Source organism: Mobula birostris, chromosome 1, assembly GCF_030028105.1.
Source record: "Mobula birostris isolate sMobBir1 chromosome 1, sMobBir1.hap1, whole genome shotgun sequence".
NCBI classification, from domain to species: domain Eukaryota; kingdom Metazoa; phylum Chordata; class Chondrichthyes; order Myliobatiformes; family Myliobatidae; genus Mobula; species Mobula birostris.
Window position 1 is genome coordinate 156964202 of NC_092370.1, and position 21699 is coordinate 156985900.

Consider the following 21699-nt stretch of genomic DNA (forward strand, 5'->3'; position numbering starts at 1 on the left):
TTTATAGTCTATGTCCCAATTTGTGAAGTTGAGAATGGTGCATGCTGCCATGCCACATGCCCTCTTCACTCCCTCATCAACGTATGTTGCAACCTTCAGGGAAAACAGAATTCAACCCTAAAGACTCTCTGTTCATCAACACTCTCTGGTGCCCTGCCATTTAATGTTGATGTCTTGTCCCAATTTAACTTATCAAAATGCATCAGGATTAAACGCCATCTGCTAAAATCAGCCTTCCTTCCATCTGATTTATATCCTCTATAACCTTAGAGAACCTTCCCCATTATATGCACTATTACCAAATTTTGTGTCTTCCATGAATTTACTAATCCTTTCTTCACATACTAAGGTCTCAGCATTGATCCCTGTCATACATAACTAGTCTCAGATATCCAATCACAAAATCATCCTTCTACCACCATCCTCTGTTTCCTATCGCCTTGTCCGTGCTCGGCTAAAGCCCATGCACGTGTTCATTAATCTTCTTGGTTCTGAAAAATGATCAGTCAAATTAGTGAGATATGAATTCAGTCTCAAAATCCAGAACAAAACCATGATAGAATATTTGCACCTCACACAGAAACAAATGCACAAAAACACCTTTCCTCTGGCATTGTAGAGTTGGCAGAGGAATTTTGTTCTGGCATTGAAGCTACACTCAAGTATTTTGGAGTCAGTTCCATTGCTGGGGTCTGAAGTCATCCTGGGTAAGGAAGGCAAGTTTCTTTGTCTGTTTTACAGAACTGGATGGGTTTTTAACAACATTTCAGTAGTTTTGCGGACAGCATAACTAATAAGTCGCATTCTTAAAGTAATTTCAGACTACAATTAAAAGATTTAAATTCGACAGCCACATGGTGGGAGTGGAACTCATATCCTGAAGTACACATCCAACGATTTAACTCTTACACCATCATAATGGAAAGAATGCTGGAGGAACTCGGCATGGAAAAGAGTACAGGTGACATTTCGGGCCGAGACCCTTCAGTAGGACTGTACTCTTTTCCATAGGTGCTGCCTGGCCTGTTGAGTTCCTCCAGCATTTTGTGTGTGTTGCTTGGATTTCCAGCATCTGCAGATTTTCTCTTGTTTTCGATGAATGGATGGCTGCATCTTTGGAAGCTGTGGACTATGGCCGAATGCTCGGTTCTGGTGTCAAAGCAGAAGTTATATTTATCAAAAGCAAAGATTGCCCATTTTGGCTATAGACATAATTTCTGCAATGCAGCCTTGAAGTATTGTCCGTGGCCTATATCGGCAGAGAAAGCCTGCACTGGTCTTCTCAGGGTGGAGGTGACTCTGTCTGAAAAAGCTTTGCAAGCATTGGTGTTGGTTTGCAATCATTTGTCATTCAGGTTTAGTGCCAGGGGATTCAAATAAAGTCCCTGAGCTAAATGACAGGATCAGCTCTAGTCTTCAAAACAGCACCTTCAGAAATTTTGCTTCAATCCCTTAGTTGCATCATAATTCCGAAGAAATTAGAGGGGAGAAGGGGACCACACCATTAAGTCTACATGCACTATTTCTAGAAACTTGTTCTACTGTCCTTTTCCTTTCCTCTTGCTCTTGAAGATTTATCTAGTTCTCATTTGAAGGCTCCTGCACTCCCTGCCTTTCAGGCAGTGCATTTCAAACCTTGACAAAAAAAATCCGTATCCACCCAGGAGCTGATACTGTCAGAGTCTCAGCAAAGGAAGATGAGGCTCTGGTCTGGGGAGATGTTGAAAAAGAGGATATGCCATAAATGCCAGCTGAACTGAATGTGGATAAATCATCTGGTCCAGATAGATCGTATGTGAGGAAATTGTGAAGTTGTGGTCAGAATCTTCCAACATCTACAGCTTTGGGGTGCATCTGAGGACTAGAGAATAGGATATACTGTATTTTTGCTAAAAAGGGATGCAAGGATAAACCTAGCAATCCTAGATCAGACAGATTAACGTCAGTGTAGGAAAGCCTTGCAAATGATAATCAGTCTCAGAACTAACACTTCGACAAAGTGTGACAATAACAGAAAACTAATAGACTTATGAAAGGCAAGGCATGTTGAATTGATTATATAATGGGGAGGGGGATTGCTGAGCATATGTGGTTAATATGGTATGCGTTGACTGTCAAAAGGCATAGAATGAAGCATCAGGTAGTTGGTCTGTCATTAAGAATAAAACAGGCTACCGTAACATGGATAGAAAGTTAGCTGAGTGACAGGAAGCAGAGTTGTGGTAAAAAAGGTGCACTTTTGATCAAAGAGAACTGTAAGGTAAATTTCCGTTAGGCCATTTCTAGGGAGCAGGGGCATCCTGGTATTATAAATATGCACTCAGTGGCCACTTTATTAGGTACACCTGCACATCTGTTCATTAGTGGAAATATCAAATCATCCAATCATGTGGCAGAAACTCAATGCATAAGAGCATGCAGACATGGTCAAGAGGTTCAGTTGTTGTTCAGACCCATCGTCAGAATGGGGAAGAAATGTGATATGAATTACTTTTAATGTGGAATGATTGTTGGTGTCAGACAGGATAGTTTGAGTACCTCAGAAACTGCTGATCTCCTGGGGATTTTCACACACAACATTTTCTCGAGTTTACAGAGAATGGGACAAAAACAAAAGAAACATCCAGTGAGCACCAGCTCTGTGGGTGAAAACGTCTTGCTACTGAGAGAGCGAGGTCAAGGGAGAATGGCCAGATTGGTTCAAGCTGACAGGAAGGCGACAATAACTGAAATAACCATGTGTTACTACAGTGATATGCAGAAGAGCATCTCTGAACACATTACACGTTGAACTTGAAGGGGATGGGCCACACCACGAACAGGCTATACACTCAGTAGCCTCTTTATTCAGTAAGGAAGTACCTGATGAGGTGCCACTGAGTGTATGTTACTGGCTTGAACCTGGATGAACAGAGCATAGTTTCTACAACCATAAGACCATGAGACCTAGGGGCAGAATTAGGCCATTTGGCCCATTGAGTCTGCTCCACCATTCCACCATGGCTGATCCTCTTTTCCCCTCCTCAGCTCCACACCCCAGTCTTCTCCCCGTAACCTTTGATGTCATGTCCCAACAAGAACCTGTCCTGCTCTGCCTTAAATACACCCAACAACCTGGTGTCCACAGCTGCCTGTGGTAATAAATTCCACAAATTCACCACCTTCTAGCTAAAAAATTTTCTCTGCATCTCTGTCTTAAGTGGGTGCCCTTTATCCTGAGGCTGTGCCCTCTTGTCGTAGACCACCCCCCCCCACCCCACCATGGGAAACATCCTTTCCACATCTACTCTGTCTAGTCCTTTCAATATTTGAACGGTTTCAGTGAGAACCCCCTCACCCTTCCGAATTCCAGCAAGTACAGACCCAGAGCTGTCAAACGTTCCTCGCATGATAACCCTTTCATTCCCAGAATCATCCTTGTGAACTTCCTCTGACCCTCTCCAATGTCAGCACATCTTTTCTTCGATGAGGAGCCCAAAAACTGTTCACAATACTCAAGGTGAGGCCTCACCAGTGCCTTATAAAGCCTCAGCATCACATCCCTGCTCTTGTATTCTAGACCTCTTGAAATGAATGCTAACACTGCATTTGCCTTCCTCACCACCAATTCAACCTGCAAGTTAACCTTAAGGTTGTTCTGCACAAGGACTACCAAGTCCCTTTGCATCTCAGATTCCTGGATTTTCTCCCTGTTTAGAAAATAGTCTGCAAATTTATTTCTACTACCAAAGTAGACCATTCATTTTCCAACATTGTATTTCACTTGTCACTTTCTTGCCCATTCTCCTAATCTAAGTCCTTCTGCAGCCTACCTGTTTCCTCAACACTACCTGCCCCTCCACCAATCTTCGTATCATCTGCAATCTTGGCAAAATAGCTATCTATTCCATCATCTAAATCATTGATATACAGCATAAAAGAAGCAGTCCCAACACTGACCCTTGCGGAACACCACTAATCACTGGCAGCAAACCAGAAAAGGATCCTTTTATTTCCACTCACTGCCTCCAACCAATTGGCCATCGCTCTAACCATGCCAGTAGTTTCTTGTAGCACCATGAGTTCTTAATTTGGTAAGCAGCCTCACGTGTGGCACCTTGTCAAAGGCCTTCTGAAAGTCTAAATATACAACATCCACGGCATCCCCCTTATCGATCCGACTTGTAATCTCAAACAATTCCAACAGGTTTCTCAGGCAAGATTTTCCCTTAAGGAAACCATGCCGACTTTGTCCTATCTTTGTCCTATCTCTACAGCTATCTCTTTTAGAACCCTAGGGTGCAGTTCGTCTGGTCCGGGTGACTTATGTACCCTTAGGTCTTTCAGCTTTTCGAGCACCTCCTCCCTTTTAATAGTAACTGCACTCATTTCTCTCGCACCCTTCAACATCTGGTACACTGCTGGTGTCTTCCTCAGTGAAGACTGATGCAAAATACTCATTAGTTCACCTGCCATCTCCTTGAACCCTGTTACTATTTCTCTGGCCTCATTTTCTAGTGGTCCTATATTCACTCTCATCTTGCTTTTATTTTTTACATAGTTGAAAAAGCTTTCACTATCCACTTTGATATTGCTTGCTAGCTTGCTTTTAGATTTCATCTTTTCCCTCTTAATGATTCTTTTGGTTATTTTCTGTAGGGCTTTATAAGCTTCCCAATCCTCTGTCTTCCCACTAATTTTTGCTTTGTTGTGTGCCCTCTCTTTTGCCTTTTGCTTTTACATTAGCTTTGACCTACCTTGTCAGCCACGGTTGTACTATTTAGCAATTTGAGTATTTCTTTGTTTTTGGAATACATCTATCCAGCACCTTCCTTACTTTCCCAGAAACTCACACAATTGCTGCTCTGTTGTCATCCCTGCCAGCATCTCCTTCCAATTCACTTTGGCCAACTCCTCCCTCATACCATTGTAATTTCCTTTACTCCACTGAAATACTGCGACATCAGACTTTACTTTCTCATTATCAAATTTCAAGTTGAACTCAGTCATATTGTGATCACTGCCTCTTAAGGGTTCTTTTACCTTAAGCTTCCTAATCAGCTCCGGTTCATTACATAACATCCAATCCAATATAGTGTGATGAGAATACACATAAAATTAAGATGTTTGCTGGCCTGGGTTAGCATCAGTGACATCAGCAGTTGGTCTGCCACCTGTCCTCAGGGGAAGGAGAGATAAGGAACAATGAAACAGCATTTGGAGATGTTAATGAAGGAGCCGTCAGTCTGGGTATTGCCAAGATCGGCTCCCCCTTTGAACCCTGAACTGTCTGAAGTGATGGACAGGCGATACCCCAGCAGGGGGATAAAAAGGGACAGGTTCGCTAAGGTGGGACACACACGACACCCAAGGTAACGAGACCCTGGAAGCGGTGTGCCTCTCGCGAGTCGGTGGGAAGTACCGGACAATGCACAGGGTGGAAAGGTACGATCAGTGGGAACCCGATGTGTGTCCGCCCTTGCTTGGGTGCCGGGTTCACTGCAGAGGATCGACCGCATCTGGAGGAGGGGTCACGGTTGGTGACCTCAGGTGACATCACCAAGGACCTGCCCAAAAGCTGCTTGTGAGCCATATCGCCGGTCTGTGAGTGGAAGCCGTTTCTGAATGATCAGTTGTTCCCGTTCTCTCTCTCCCTCCCCCCACGTTGTCCACCACCATGGCACCGATTACTACGAACTGCACTACTAAATTGGACTGAACTTTGCGTCACTTTGAAATTGGTCATTTACCCCTAGACAACGATAGAGCTTGATTGATGCTGTTATCTTAATTCTGTGCACATGTGTGTTTATCATTGCTGAACTGTTGCATTTATTATCCTTTCGATTAGAGTACTGTGTTGCTTGTTTCTTTAATAAAACTTTCTTAGTTCTAGTAATCCAGACTCCAACTGAGTGATCCACTTCTGCTGGTTTGGCAACCCAGTTACGGGGTACGTAACAATAGCAAGAATGCTCAATGATAAACTGCTCTGAAAAGCCATCTCACAGACATTCAACAAATTCAATCTCTTGAGGTCTATTTCCAACCTGATTTTTCCAGTTGACCTGCATGTTCCAGGCTTTGTGAATTCTGTGGAGCAGAATTCAGGAGGACGTAGCCAATCCTGTGAATTGGCAGATGAAATTTGACATAGAGTCATACAGTACAGAAACAGGCTCTTTGGCCCACTGACTCTATATCAGCCATCAAGTTCCCATGTGTACCAATCCTACCCTAATCCCATTTTGTTCACCACATTCCCAGATTCTGCCACTCACACCAGGGACTTTTTGCAGCAGCCGGACCTGCGTGATTTTGAATATGGGAGGAGCGTTATGCTACCAGAGGAAACCATGCAAGCTGCACTGGTGGCACCACAGGTCAGGATCGAGCCTGGGTCTCTAGTGCACTGCGGCAGCCATTTCACTAGCACTTCTTACTTCATAGCAGGATGAATGAGAAAGATGAAGTAGAGGACACAATACCAAAATGGCATAGCAGTGAGATCTACATGAAAGTTTTGTTGAAAGTGGCAAGACAAGCTGTATTATTTGGGAGATCATTTGGTTTTTTCAGATCTATATCGACTCTCAGAGTCCCAATCCCATTTGCATCACCTCTCCCAAACCTCCCACATCTCCCTGTAACATGACCATCAATCCCTGATTCTGCCACCAGCCACCTTCACCTGAGGTGATTAACGTAACAACCAACAGGTCTTTGGATGTAGAAGGAACTGGGACATCCAGTGGAAACCCATATAGTCACACACATTGAGTCGTTGAAAAGTACAGCACAGGCTCTTTGGCCCATCTAGTCTATGCCAAACTATTTAAGCTATCTACTCCCATTGACCTGCGCCGGGACCATAGCCATCTATAGCCCTACCATCCACGTACCTATCTAAACCTCTATCAGTTGATTAAGATCCTGTTGTAATCTTTGATAAACTTTATCACTGTCCCCTATACCATCAATTTTAGTGTCATCCACAAACCTGCTAGCAATACTACCTACTTACTTATCCAAATTATTCATATAAATAATAAACAACATTGGACCCAGCACTGATCTCTACAACACACCACTGGCCACTGGCCTCCACCACCACCTTCTGTCTCCTGCCATCATGACAAACTTGTAACTAAATCGCTCGCTCGTCCTGGATTCTGTGTGATGTGGTGCTTTGTCAAAGGCCTTACTAAAGTCCATGTAGACAATGTCTACCACACTTGTATATCTTCTTGGTCACTTCTTCAAAAAACTCTACTAAAATTGCTGCGGCCTTGAAGGCTACAGACTAACGTCTGGATTATGGTATTTGATGTTTCACATGGCCATGGGGGCCATACAACATAGAAACATGCTGTTTCTGTGTGGTATGACTCTATTCAGATAGCACAGGAAGTCAGGATTGAATTTGAATCACTGGCTCTGTGAGGCAGCAAATCTGTCTACAGGCCCACTGTGTTGTTATAGTTAAAAGAAACGTGGAACCATGGGTTAATAAGTAGAGCATGGGGGCATTCAAGAAAACAATGATGGACTTTATAAAAGACTGCTACGGCCACAACTAGAGGATTATGTTCAGTACTTCAGGAAATATGATTCGAATGATGAGGGGCATAAGTTCTATGAATGGACTGCAGAAGCTTGGGTTGTGCTCCGGTCTATCCACGGAACTAATATTCAAAGTTCAAAGTTCAATGTAAATTTATTATCAAATTAGGTACATATCACCATATGCTACCCTGAGATTCTTGTCTTGCAGGCATTCACAGCAGAACAAAGAAATAACAGAATTAATGAAAAAAACTACACACAAACAAAGTGTTGAGGGCCTTTGGTAGAATATGATTCCAGAAACAGAATGCCGTGTTAACCCTACGAGCACAAAGCTCAGGCCCAAGTCATCACTACATATGGAAGAATTGCATTTGGTGTGAATGAGAGCTGGGTTAAACATTTTGGATGAAAGAGTTAGTATTTTATCATCCTGATACTCACAAAATGTTTGACTTGATGTAGCAATGAATCTCGATCAATACATTTACACATTTCCACTGGGGAGGAAGACCCTTGGAAGTGGATATCTTCAGGGCAGAGCTCCAAGAAAAACTGTTCCTCCCAAACATTTTACACTGCCCAAGAGTCATATCTTGGATTATGGTTCCTCTGCAGGCTGGGTCTAGAGACAATGAATGCTGACACTTTTTGTTTCTAATCAGGTGACTGCTGGTTCCTGGCTGCCATTGCTTGCCTGACCCTCAATGAGAAACTGCTGTACCGCGTCATTCCGAGGGATCAGTACTTTACTGAGAACTATGCTGGGATCTTCCATTTCCAGGTCAGAGAAAGCTGTACTGTAAGTGATGTGTAGGGGGAGGGGGGCAGTAATTAATTACAAAATGATGCTGGTAGATTAAGCAAATAGATCAAACTGTGTCAGTGGATTTCAGTGTAGGACATCATTCACGCTGGGACTAAGAAGAATGCACGCAAACGACCCGCCAAATGGTCAAAGGCTAGAGGCAGTGGAGGTCCAAACGCAGAGGAGACCCCATGCATATATACATTACTGAATCGTCTTGCTCAAGCACACAGAATAATCCAGAATCCAAACAGGACATTACCTTTCACATCAGTTAGTCCACAAGGAGGTTCAATTCTGAAACAGTGGTGGTTAGACCACACCTGAGCACCTAAATGCCTGAAGCAATGTTCGAAGCTGCCAGGGGCAGGGGAGAGAACAGTAAAGACTGGAAATCAGATAGAGTATTGTTCAGTCTGGAGATGTAAGGGTATTTCGGGTTTGTCAGGGTGATGCACAATTAGTAACCGGTGGTAAAGAAGGAAGGAGATAAAGGGAACACAATATAAATTTACTAGGACTTTGTCTGAGCTCAAAGAGGAAGGGTGACAGGAATAGTTTTGCACTCTGTGAAATTTAGTTTATGGGGTTATGATTTGTGAATTCCATCAGGCTGATCTTCCTTAACTTGAATGGCCGTAGTGTGGGTGCGGTCTGTGTTGCTACAGATTCTGTGTGTGCCCCTGGATAGTTGGAGTGGGACACCTTAGGTCCACATCAATGGCAGCAGGAACTAGGAGCTCCATCCCTCTCTCACCATCCTTGCTCCATTGTCCCTTGCAGTTCTGGCGTTTCGGTGAGTGGGTGGATGTTGTCATTGATGATCGAATCCCTACATTCAACAACCATCTGGTATTCACCAAATCAGCTGAGCGCAACGAGTTCTGGAGTGCCCTACTGGAGAAGGCCTATGCCAAGTGAGTACCGGCCCGCACCATGAGCTTGGCTGTGATTGGTTGGCTTGTTCAACTTGATTTTTCTGCTACAGACCAAACCCTCACAGTCTGCTACATACTAACCACAGAATTATACTTCCAGATCCACCAATATAAGTTTGCTGCCCAAAGCCAACCAAATGGAAAACAGTGGGGGCCTGTGCAAGGGGCAGAGCCTTGCCTGATGCAGTGCTGTCACACTGTGGGCTGAGCTGGGCCCCAGGATGAGCTCTGACCAAGATAATCTGTTTTAACATTCAAAAGGGATTGAAAATAAATGAAATAATAAAATAATTTACTATTTTATAACATTCAGCTGGGATCTTAACATCTCTTCCTCACATCATTCAAAAGTGATTAAACATTTATTAAATAATAGTGTACAATTATAAAACATTCATCTAAGATCATAAAGAAATTTAACATGGATGTTTAAAAGTAATTCAGCATATTAAAGCAACACTCACAAAATGCTGGAGGAACTCAACAAGTCAGGCCGCATTATGGAAATGAATACACAGTTGACATCTTGGATCGAGACCCTTCATCTGGACTGGAAAGAAAGGGGGAAGATGCCGGAATAAAAAGGTGGGGGGGGGAAGGAGGATAGCTAGAAGGTGATAGGTGGGGGGAAGGTAGAGGTAGGGAGATGAAGGAATCTGACAGGAGAAGAAAGTGGAAAGTGGATCACGGGAGAAAGGGAAGAAGGGGGGACGCCAGGGGGAGGTGATAGGCAAGTGAGCAGAAGATGTAAGAAATCAGAGTGGGGAACTGAAGATGAGGGAAGGGGATGGGGAAAAATTACCGGAAGGCGAAATCAGTGTCCATGTCATAGGTTGGAGACTATCTAGATGGAATATGTGATGTTCCACCTCCACCCTGAGAGTGGCCTTACTGTGGCAATAGAGGAGGCAATGGACCAACATGTTGGAACCAGAACGGGGATAGGAATTAAAATGATTGGCTACCAAGAAATTCCGATCTTGGCAGATGGAGTGAAGGTGCTTGACAAAGTGGTCCCCCAATCTACATCAGGCCTCACCACTGTAGATGAGACTGCATTGGGGTTACTATAGGTGACCCCAAAAGATTTGCAGATGAAGTGTTCCTCACCTGGAAGGACTGTTTAAGGACCTGAATGGAGGTGAGGGAGGAGGCGAATGGGCAGGTGTAGCATTTCTGTCGCTTTCAGGGGCATGTGCCACGAGGGAGATTAGTGGCAAGGGACAACTGGACAAGGGAATCATGGAGGGAGTGATCCCTGTGGAAAGTAGAGAGTGAGGAAGGGGAGGTAAAGATGTGTTTCTTGGTAGGATCCCTGAAGATGGAAGAATTTACAGAGAATGATGTGTTGGATGCAGAGGGTCATTGGGTGATAAGTGAGGACAAGAGGAACTCTAACCCTATTAAGTCAGCACGAAGATGGGCTGAGCATTAATGCCCAGGAAATGGAGGCGATGCAGGTGAGGGCAGCATCAACAATGGAGGAAGGAAAACCCTGTTCTTTGAAGAAGGAGGATATCTCTGATGTCCTGTGAAGGACAGCCTCATCTTGGTATCTGAAAAAGGGAATAGCATTTTTACAGGAGACAGGGTGGGAAGAAGTATAGTCACGATAGCCCTGGGAATCGGAAGGTTTATATAAGTTATCTGTAGACAGTTTGTCTCCAGAGAAGAAGACAGAGAGATTGAGAAAGGGGAGACAGGTGTCAGAAATGGACCAAGTGAATTTAAGGGCATGGTGGAAGTTGGAAACAAAGTTGATGAACTTGATAAACTCAGCCAGGGTGCATGAAGCAGCACCAATACAGCCACCAATGAAGCACAAGAAGATTTGGGGAGCATTACCAGGGAAGGATTGGAACATGGACTGTCCTACGTAGCCAATGAAAAGGCAGGCTTAGCTGGGGCCCATGTGGGTGCCCATGGCTACACCTTGGATTTGGAGAAAGTGGGAGGAGCTGAAGGAGAAATTATTGTGGGTGAAAACCAGTTCTGTCAGATGGAGGAGGGCAGGGGTAGAAGTGGACTGGTTGGTGTTTTGTTGAGAAAGAAGCGGAGAGCTTTAAGGCCTTTTGATGGAGGGACAGTGCAGAGAGAGTGGAGATAAGTGCATTCAGAAGAGCTAAGGTTCAAGGAGGAGAGAGGGGTGACCAAGTCCAGCTGTCTTGTTGGCAATTACGGATGAAAAGATCCTGAGTAGACAGAGAGCCAGACTGGGGTGTCCAAGAAGAGGAGTAGGATTGGAGACAGGTAAAGGGTCAACAGTGCAGGATGGGGAATCCTTGCCAAAGGAATGGGTTCGGAGATGGAGGCGATGGAAGAAGAGCTTGGCGCCGTGGCGGTCACAGAACTCACTAATGTGTGGGCAAAGGGGGATATTAGTAAGGCCCTTAATGAGGATCAGACGTCTGCCTCAGAGACCAAAGAAGAGGGCTTGGAAGTGGAGGACAACACAAGATATTTGCTGAGGACAGAACTTTCTGCCTGAGCATATTAAAGATCAATTAAATGATAAATAAGTAGTTATAAAGGAAAAAAAGTAAAATGCTTCAAGACAGTTCAACATATTAAGTATCAATTAAATAATATAGTAGTTAACATTCAAACAAATTAAAGCAAGGTGCTTAAAAACAATTCAACACAATAGAACAAGACCGGTTGAAACAAAGAGTTGTCCTCTCGCCTTCTCCTTCGGCTATTCTTCCTTATTTGGGAGAAAGGCCCTGCTGTCATCATGGAATGGCTGGCTTTTCCCAGTGTACGTTTCAGTCCAATGGATTTTGCCTATGACTGAAGCACCTTGCTGAAGGTTCCCAGGGCTATCACTGCTCTCCCAAATACTGAGGAGCACTGGTTTCTTTCCAGGAAACCCCACTGTGTCATCACATGTACTTTCAGGCAAAATGCTTTCGCTTTTGAAATTGTCCATCCACCGTCCTCTAAAGCTGTGTGGGTGTGTGGCCGCGCAGTAACTGAAACACTGTTGTGCACACATCGTCTTTGTTGTCACGCAGCTGGAATTTTCTTTTACATAATAGCACTTGTGCTGTGCAGTTTTCTGGCTGTGTAAAAACTTTCTGCTCAGAGCAATGGTTGTTCCGTGCAGCTGTAAAAGCAAGTCAAGAGAATATTGTGTACATCCCACAGCTAACATTAAAGCCAAGATTTAAGATGTAAACTGGTTGCTTGTGTGACACCATGGGTAACAGAGGGAAGGCATAGACTCTCTGACTGGCAACATATGAGTGAATGAATGAATGAATGAAATATCTTTATTGTCATTGCATAGTACAATTTGTCATGCACCAATACAGCGAAAATGAGTTTGCAACTTTCGTACTCAATGCTATAAAACAACAATTAAAATAAATAATCAATAAATAAAATCGAGTAACCAGCCAGTACAAGCAATGTCCAGCAGTACAAAAGCACAACTCAGATACATGACAGCCATAAAACCAGTATCAAAGTAGCAATATAACAATTTATGGATGATGGTTGATCGATTGGTTCAGAGCAATTATAGCTCTGGGGGAAAAGCTATTTTTCAGTCTGGAAGTGCGGGCAGAGAAAGTCTTATAACGTCTGCCAGATGGAAGAAGTTCAAACAGATGATTGCATGGATGTGTATTGTCCTTACAGATGCTTGTAGCTTTTCTTAGGCAGTGTGAGCTGTTGGTGTCCTCCAGGGCTGGCAGCTGTGTCCCGATGATCTTCTGTGCGCTAGAGATGACCCACTGAAGTGCTTTCCTGTGATAAAAGGAGTAAAGTGCATTGGTACTGGTGTGGGAGCAGAGGAAGCAGACGAGATGTATATTGTATCTGGGTAGGCAAGGTGGTGAGAGGGAAGGGATGGCAAGGCTAAATTGAGGCTAAAATCACATTTTATTGAAGTTAGAGTGGGATCAAGGGGCAGAGTGACTTCTTGCTGCTCCCAATCTAGATGTTTGTTACAAACTCAGCTATTTCCTTGCTCTAATCAAAAACTTCCCAGCTCTCATCCTCTAGAAGTGAAACTCAGGCTTTGGAATCTCCACTCGGCGAGGACCAAGTGGCGTCAGTAGGAAAGGTGAGGTAATTAGTGCGATGGCTCGAAAGGAGCAATGCTACCACACAGCTCCAGCAGCACACACAAAATGCTGGGGGAACTCAGCAGGTGAGGTGCCATCCACGCAGATGACTAAACAGCTGACATTTTGGGCCGACACCCTTCTTCAGGACTGAAGAGGTAACATGGGTTTAATCCTGACCTCGGTGTAGGTGTAGTTTGCATATTCTCCCTGTGACAGCATGGGTTTCACCTAGGTGTTCCAGTTTAATCCATAATCAAGAAAGAGTGCTTATTGCTAAGCTAATTAGCCACTGTAACTTGCCCTGAGTATATAGGTGAGGGGTAGATGGGAGTGTGGGAAGAATAGGTCACGGGGAAAATTAGTGGAGGTGTGAGATTGATGGGATTGTTCTGAGAGGCAGCATGGATGGTGAGTCAAATACTGTACCCTTCTATATCATAAATACAATGAATTGGAGAAGGGATCTTGACAACAAGAGGGAGGAATACAGTCTCACCTTGTGTTCTCTTTATCGCATTCAGGCTGCATGGATCCTACGAGGCTCTGAAAGGTGGAAACACAACTGAAGCAATGGAGGATTTCACCGGCGGAGTCACTGAGTTCTTTGAGATGAGGGGAGCCCCCAAAGATATGTACAAGATAATGAAAAAGGCGACAGAAAGAGGATCGCTCATGGCCTGCTCCATTGATGTAAGTTTGTAAATTTCTAACTGGTTCTGCCTAGTTAGAAATTCATTCATTCATCCTACCTTCTTCTGACTAATGCTTCACATGAATTGCATGCTACCAATTCCTAGGCATTCTAGCAAAGGATCTTCAGCTTGAAACAATCACTCTGTTTCTCTTCCCATGGACCTGCTGAGGATTTCCGGCACGTTTTGTTTTTATTTTAGGTTCATAAACATTCCTGACGTGGTGACCCTTCTGACAGAATTCCTTACTGTAACTGCGAGACAGCTAGAGATATCATGTCATAACTGAGATGCTGATACTGCTTCTCCCTTCACAGATGCTGGTTGAACTGCTGAGTAATTTCTGCTTTTATTTCATCAACATTGGTCTACATAACACTGTTTCAATCAGAGCACAATGAAATCGAAGACTGATATTTTTTCACAAGTGAAGTTCAGCTGAGGCCATTTCATATGAACATAAGGAATAAGAGAAGGAGTGAACCACCAGCACTTTGACCCTTCCCTGAAATTCAATATGATCATGCTGGGCCTTCCCCAGATCTAATCTCTTCTGTGCCAGATCATCATTGCTTTCAGTTCCCTGATGACTTCCAGGAAGTCATTTCCAGATCAGTGATGTATGGAGTGCTGACATTCCCTCTGCAATGTTTCATTTTGAAGGATTGCAAGGATCTTGGATGTGTGGGGTTGTGGGTCACCTTCACAATATCATGCCAAGCTGAGAGCCGTGCATGGTAAATGAAGCATTGTCTATTCTTGCCTCTAAGCAATCTGTCAGCTCATTTCCCCCCACAACACCAATCCCACCTCCAACAAGCAATCTGTCTGCCTGTTCCCCACCCACATCACCAACCCCACCTTCAACAAGCAATCTGTCTGTCTGTTTCCCCCCACACCCACAACACCAACCCCACCTCCAACAAGCAATCTGTCTGTCTGTTCCCCCCACTTACGACACCAATCCCACCTCCAACAAGCAATCTGTCTATCTGTTGCCCCCCACAAAACCAATTCCACCTCCAACAAGCAATCTGTCTGTCTGTTCCCCCACCCCATCCACAACACCAATCCCAATTCCAACAAGCAATCTGTCAGTCTGTTCCTCCCCCCCACAACTCCAACCCCACCTTCAACAAGCAATTTGTCAGTCTGTTTCCCCATCCACTAAACCAATCCCACCTCCAACAAGCAATCTGTCAGTCTGTTCCCCATCCACAACACCAATCCCACCTCCAACAAGCAATCTGTCTGTCTGTTCCCCACCCACAACACCAATCCCACCTCCAACAAGCAATTTGTCAGTCTGTTTCCCCATCCACAACACCAATCCCACCTCCAACAAGCAATCTGTCTGTCTGTTCCCCACCCACAACACCAATCCCACCTCCAACAAGGAAGCTGTCAGTCTGTTCTCCCCCACAACAGCAATCCCACCTGTAACAAGGAAGCTGTCTGTCTGTTCCCCACCCACAACACCAACCCCACCTTCAACAAGCACTGTCTGTCTGTTTCCCCCACACCCACAACACCAATCCCACCTCCAACAAGCAATCTGTCTGTTTACCCCACCCACAACACCAATCCCACCGACAACAAGCAATCTGTCAGTCTGTTCCCCACCCACAACACCAATCCCACCTCCAACAAGCAATCTGTCTGTCTGTTCCCCACCCACAACACCAATCCCACCTCCAACAAGCAATTTGTCAGTCTGTTTCCCCATCCACAACACCAATCCCACCTCCAACAAGCAATCTGTCTGTCTGTTCCCCACCCACAACACCAATCCCACCTCCAACAAGGAAGCTGTCAGTCTGTTCTCCCCCACAACAGCAATCCCACCTGTAACAAGGAAGCTGTCTGTCTGTTCCCCACCCACAACACCAACCCCACCTTCAACAAGCACTGTCTGTCTGTTTCCCCCACACCCACAACACCAATCCCACCTCCAACAAGCAACCTGTCTGTTTACCCCACCCACAACACCAATCCCACCGACAACAAGCAATCTGTCAGTCTGTTCCCCACCCACAACACCAATCCCACCTCCAACAAGCAATCTGTCAGTCTGTTCCCCACCCACAACACCAATCCCACCTCCAACAAGCAATCTGTCAGTCTGTTCCCCACCCACAACACCAATCCCACCTCCAGTAAGCAATCTGTCTGCCTTTTTCACACCCACCACACCAATCTCACCTCCAACAAGCAATTTGTCTGTCTGTTCCCCCACCCCATCCACAACACCAATCCCAACTCCAACAAGCAATCTGTCAGTCTGTTCCCCACCCACGACACCAATCCCACCTCCAACAAGCAATCTGTCAGTCTGTTCCCACACACCCACAACACCAATCCCACCTCCAACAAGCAATCTGTCAGTCTGTTCCTCCCCCCCACAACACCAACCCCACCTTCAACAAGCAATTTGTCTGTCTGTTTCCCCACCCCACAACACCAATCCCACCTCCAACAAGCAATCTGTCAGTCTGTTCCCTCCCCCCACAATACCAATCCCACCTCCAACAAGCAATCTGTCAGTCTGTTCCCCACCCACTACACCAATCCCACCTCCAACAAGCAATCTTTCTGTCTTTTTCCACACCCACAACACCAACCCCACCTTCAAGAAGCAATTTGTCTGTCTGTTTCCCCACCCCACAACACCAATCTCACCTTCAACAAGCAATCTGTCTGTCTGTTCCCCACCCACAACACCAATCCCACCTCCAACAAGGAAGCTGTCAGTCTGTTCTCCCCCACAACAGCAATCCCACCTGTAACAAGGAAGCTGTCTGTCTGTTCCCCACCCACAACACCAACCCCACCTTCAACAAGCACTGTCTGTCTGTTTCCCCCACACCCACAACACCAATCCCACCTCCAACAAGCAACCTGTCTGTTTACTCCACCCACAACACCAACCACACCGACAACAAGCAATCTGTCTGGCTGTTCTCCCCACCCACAACACCAATCTCACCCCCAACAAGCAATCTGTCTGTTTCCCCACCCACAAAACCAATCCCATCTCCAGCAAGCAATCTGTCTGTCTCTCTCCCCACCCACAACACCAATCCCACCTCCAACAAGCAATCTGTCAGTCTGTTCCCCACCCACAACACCAATCCCACCTCCAACAAGCAATCTGTCAGTCTGTTCCCCACCCACAACACCAATCCCACCTCCAGCAAGCAATCTGTCTGCCTTTTTCACACCCACCACACCAATCCCACCTCCAACAAGCAATTTGTCTGTCTGTTCCCCCACCCCATCCACAACACCAATCCCAACTCCAACAAGCAATCTGTCAGTCTGTTCCCCACCCACGACACCAATCCCACCTCCAACAAGCAATCTGTCAGTCTGTTCCCACACACCCACAACACCAATCCCACCTCCAACAAGCAATCTGTCAGTCTGTTCCTCCCCCCCACAACACCAACCCCACCTTCAACAAGCAATTTGTCTGTCTGTTTCCCCACCCCACAACACCAATCCCACCTCCAACAAGCAATCTGTCAGTCTGTTCCCTCCCCCCACAATACCAATCCCACCTCCAACAAGCAATCTGTCAGTCTGTTCCCCACCCACTACACCAATCCCACCTCCAACAAGCAATCTTTCTGTCTTTTTCCACACCCACAACACCAATCCCACCTCCAACAAGAAATCTGTCTGTCTGTTCCCCCACCCCATCCACAACACCAATCCCACCTCCAACAAGCAATCTGTCTATCTGTTGCCCCCCACAAAACCAATTCCACCTCCAACAAGCAATCTGTCTGTCTGTTCCCCCACCCCATCCACAACACCAATCCCAATTCCAACAAGCAATCTGTCAGTCTGTTCCCCCCCCCCACAACTCCAACCCCACCTTCAACAAGCAATTTGTCAGTCTGTTTCCCCATCCACTAAACCAATCCCACCTCCAACAAGCAATCTGTCAGTCTGTTCCCCATCCACAACACCAATCCCACCTCCAACAAGCAATCTGTCTGCCTGTTCCCCACCCACAACACCAATCCCACCTCCAACAAGGAAGCTGTCAGTCTGTTCTCCCCCACAACAGCAATCCCACCTGTAACAAGGAAGCTGTCTGTCTGTTCCCCACCCACAACACCAACCCCACCTTCAACAAGCACTGTCTGTCTGTTTCCCCCACACCCACAACACCAATCCCACCTCCAACAAGCAACCTGTCTGTTTACCCCACCCACAACACCAACCCCACCGACAACAAGCAATCTGTCTGGCTGTTCTCCCCACCCACAACACCAATCTCACCCCCAACAAGCAATCTGTCTGTTTCCCCACCCACAAAACCAATCCCACCTCCAACAAGCAATCTGTCAGTCTGTTCCCCACCCACAACACCAATCCCACCTCCAGCAAGCAATCTGTCTGCCTTTTTCACACCCACCACACCAATCCCACCTCCAACAAGCAATTTGTCTGTCTGTTCCCCCACCCCATCCACAACACCAATCCCAACTCCAACAAGCAATCTGTCAGTCTGTTCCCCACCCACGACACCAATCCCACCTCCAACAAGCAATCTGTCAGTCTGTTCCCCCACTCCATCCACAACACCAATCCCACCTCCAACAAGCAATCTGTCAGTCTGTTCCTCCCCCCCACAACACCAACCCCACCTTCAACAAGCAATTTGTCTGTCTGTTCCCCCACCCCATCCACAACACCAATCCCAACTCCAACAAGCAATCTGTCAGTCTGTTCCCCACCCACGACACCAATCCCACCTCCAACAAGCAATCTGTCAGTCTGTTCCCACACACCCACAACACCAATCCCACCTCCAACAAGCAATCTGTCAGTCTGTTTCCCCACCCACTACACCAATCCCACCTCCAACAAGCAATCTTTCTGTCTTTTTCCACACCCACTACACCAATCCCACCTCCAACAAGCAATCTGTCTGTCTGTTCCCCCACCCCATCCACAACACCAATCCCAACTCCAACAAGCAATCTGTCAGTCTGTTCCTCCCCCCCACAACACCAACCCCACCTTCAAGAAGCAATTTGTCAGTCTGTTTCCCCACCCCACAACACCAATCTCACCTTCAACAAGCAATCTGTCTGTCTGTTCCCCCACCCCATCCACAACACCAATCCCAACTCCAACAAGCAATCTGTCAGTCTGTTCCGCCCCCCCACTACACCAATCCCACCTCCAACAAGCAATCTTTCTGTCTTTTTCCACACCCACAACACCAATCCCACCTCCAACAAGCAATCTGTCTGTCTGTTCCCCCACCCCATCCACAACACCAATCCCAACTCCAACAAGCAATCTGTCAGTCTGTTCCTCCCCCCCACCACACCAACCCCACCTTCAAGAAGCAATTTGTCTGTCTGTTTCCCCACCCCACAACACCAATCTCACCTTCAACAAGCAATCTGTCTGTCTGTCCCCCCTCCCCCCGCACCTACAACACCAATCCCACCTGCAACCAGGAAGCTGTCAGTCTGTTCCCCCCCACAACACCAATCCCACTTCCAACAAGCAACCTGCTGTCGACTGGTTCCTCTCCTCCTCCAACATCTCATCTTCAGGCCTCCTGCCTTACTCTCCCAATCAAGCACAGCTGATCACCTCTGCTCCTTCACCACCCCAGATCAATCCCACTGTCTTTCCTGCTCCTAATCCAGTTCCCTCTCCCTCTCCACACCCCTCACAAATTCCGGCATTCATCTGGCCCTTGTCCAATGCACTCCCCTTGCCCGGCCTTGGACAGACGAATTGAAAGGGTTCGTATTTGGACTTAACTGAAATTTCACAGATTGGACCATTTTTGTGCCTCCAGTGGCTTTAAGCCAAAGTACTGCCAGATTGTTTGTCAGGGAGGCGATTCATTCACTTTGTCTGATTTGCCCTACAGGCTATGCACCCACTTCATGTGAAATTCATACCCCCCACTCACTGCCAGTGACTTTCTGATGCCAGGTCACAAATACTGCTTCACTATTTGAACATGGTGCGAAGAAGGTAATACTATAGACCAAACCCCAGGACTGTGATGGTTAGTAACCATTTAGTGAGGCCAGAAGTCCAAATCTCTGACTCTTGCTATTCAGGTTGGTAATGAGACAGTTGTTTATGGGATTGACATTAGAGTCATTGGCAATACTGGTATTCATTGTCAACCCCCAGTTGAGCTGAGCCGGGAAGGTTTAATCAGTCATTGGCAGGTCTGGAGTCACAAACCAGGACTGAGTGCAGAATTCCTCCCATCAACAACTCTTCCTTACCAGGTTTCTCTATGTCACCCTCTCCTGTGATATCTTTGTCTCAGCCTTGAGAATCTATTCATTTACTTCTTTGTTATCTTGTTCTATTTAGATGCCATGTTCAGTTCCCTCTCTCATATCACGTTCTCCGTCACTTTTGTCTCTCATCGGTTGAATATTTGAAAGTCTCTTGTCCCTACATCTGTATCTTGATGCCTTTTTATGACTTTGTTTTTCCTTTTTCTCCTTCCCCTTCCCTTATTCCCTCTCTTCCTTCCTGCCCTCCCTTCCCTCTCTGCTCCTGTTCTTCCTCACTCTCTCATCTCTTCCTCCCTCCCCACTTAAACCTACCTCCCTCTCCCCTCCTACTTTGCCCTCTCACGCTCTCTCCTTCTCTCCTCCTCTCTAATCCGTCTGTTTCTTTCTAGGCCCACTCGACACCATTCCTCTCTCCCTCTCTCCTCTCCTTCCTCCTCCTCTGCACTTAGCTCCCTCGTTCCTCTCTGCTTCCAAGCTGAGTGATATTGTGTGATATATCTCAAATTCCAGGATGGTATATTTTGTGGGACTGCGGTCATGTTAGAAGCACAACTGCAACAGTTTCTGTCCCGCGTAAATGGCCATGCTGTGCCTCAGGCCAACGTTGGTAATCTCAGCAAGAACGTGGAGGACCATCTAGTCAGGGTTTGTATGGGAATGACGCAAGCATTATTGCATCTGCAATGCATGCTGACTGACACTTGTGGATAACCTTTCTGGAACTTAGCGCAATTTGTGCACGGTAGCGTCACAGTTAGTGCAACGCCTTACTGCGCCAGCTGTAAGATTGGAGTTCAGCTCCTGCTGCTGTCTGTAAGAGTTTGTGTGTTCTCCCTCTGACCGTGTGGCTTTCCTCCGGGTGCTCCAGTTTCCCCCACATTCCAAAGACGTTCTGGTTGGGATGAGTAAGTTGCAGACATGCTGTGTTGGCGCTGGAAGCGTGGCAAAACTTGTGGGCTGCTCAGCACAATCCTCACTGATTTGATTTGAAACTAGCACTGCATTTCACAGTATGTTTTGATCTACACATGGCAAATAACACTAATCTTTAATCATTACCTTTAATTCCACAGTGGGTAACTCTTTGCCTATTAAATAAACTGAAACAGTATTGCGAATAATCCTCATCTGAATAAACAGGTCCAATTAAACAGTGAGAATCCATTTCACATGGAATAAATACAATGACAGATTCTTTTCCACAGTTGTTTACCAGACAAACTGTATAACATTTATAACATGTGAATTTTATCCCATACCTCTGTGCAGGACCAAGCTTGGGCTGCCTTGCGCTGCCTGAACCTTTTGACTTACAAAGCAGATAAAAGTACAAGCAGACCCCAATTT

At 46.0% G+C, this 21699-nt stretch overlaps 1 protein-coding gene across 2 annotated transcripts in view; it reads left to right on the top strand.

Moving 5' to 3' along the window:
* LOC140201052 (calpain-3-like) overlaps nucleotides 1–21699 on the top strand; it is a 163222-nt gene that overhangs the window by 80901 nt on the left and 60622 nt on the right. For both annotated transcript variants that reach the window (XM_072264667.1, XM_072264666.1), the window contains exons 3-5: nucleotides 8211–8329; nucleotides 9137–9270; nucleotides 13886–14054. In XM_072264667.1, the coding sequence (XP_072120768.1) occupies nucleotides 8211–8329; nucleotides 9137–9270; nucleotides 13886–14054 (422 nt within the window). The remainder of the gene's footprint in view (nucleotides 1–8210; nucleotides 8330–9136; nucleotides 9271–13885; nucleotides 14055–21699) is intronic.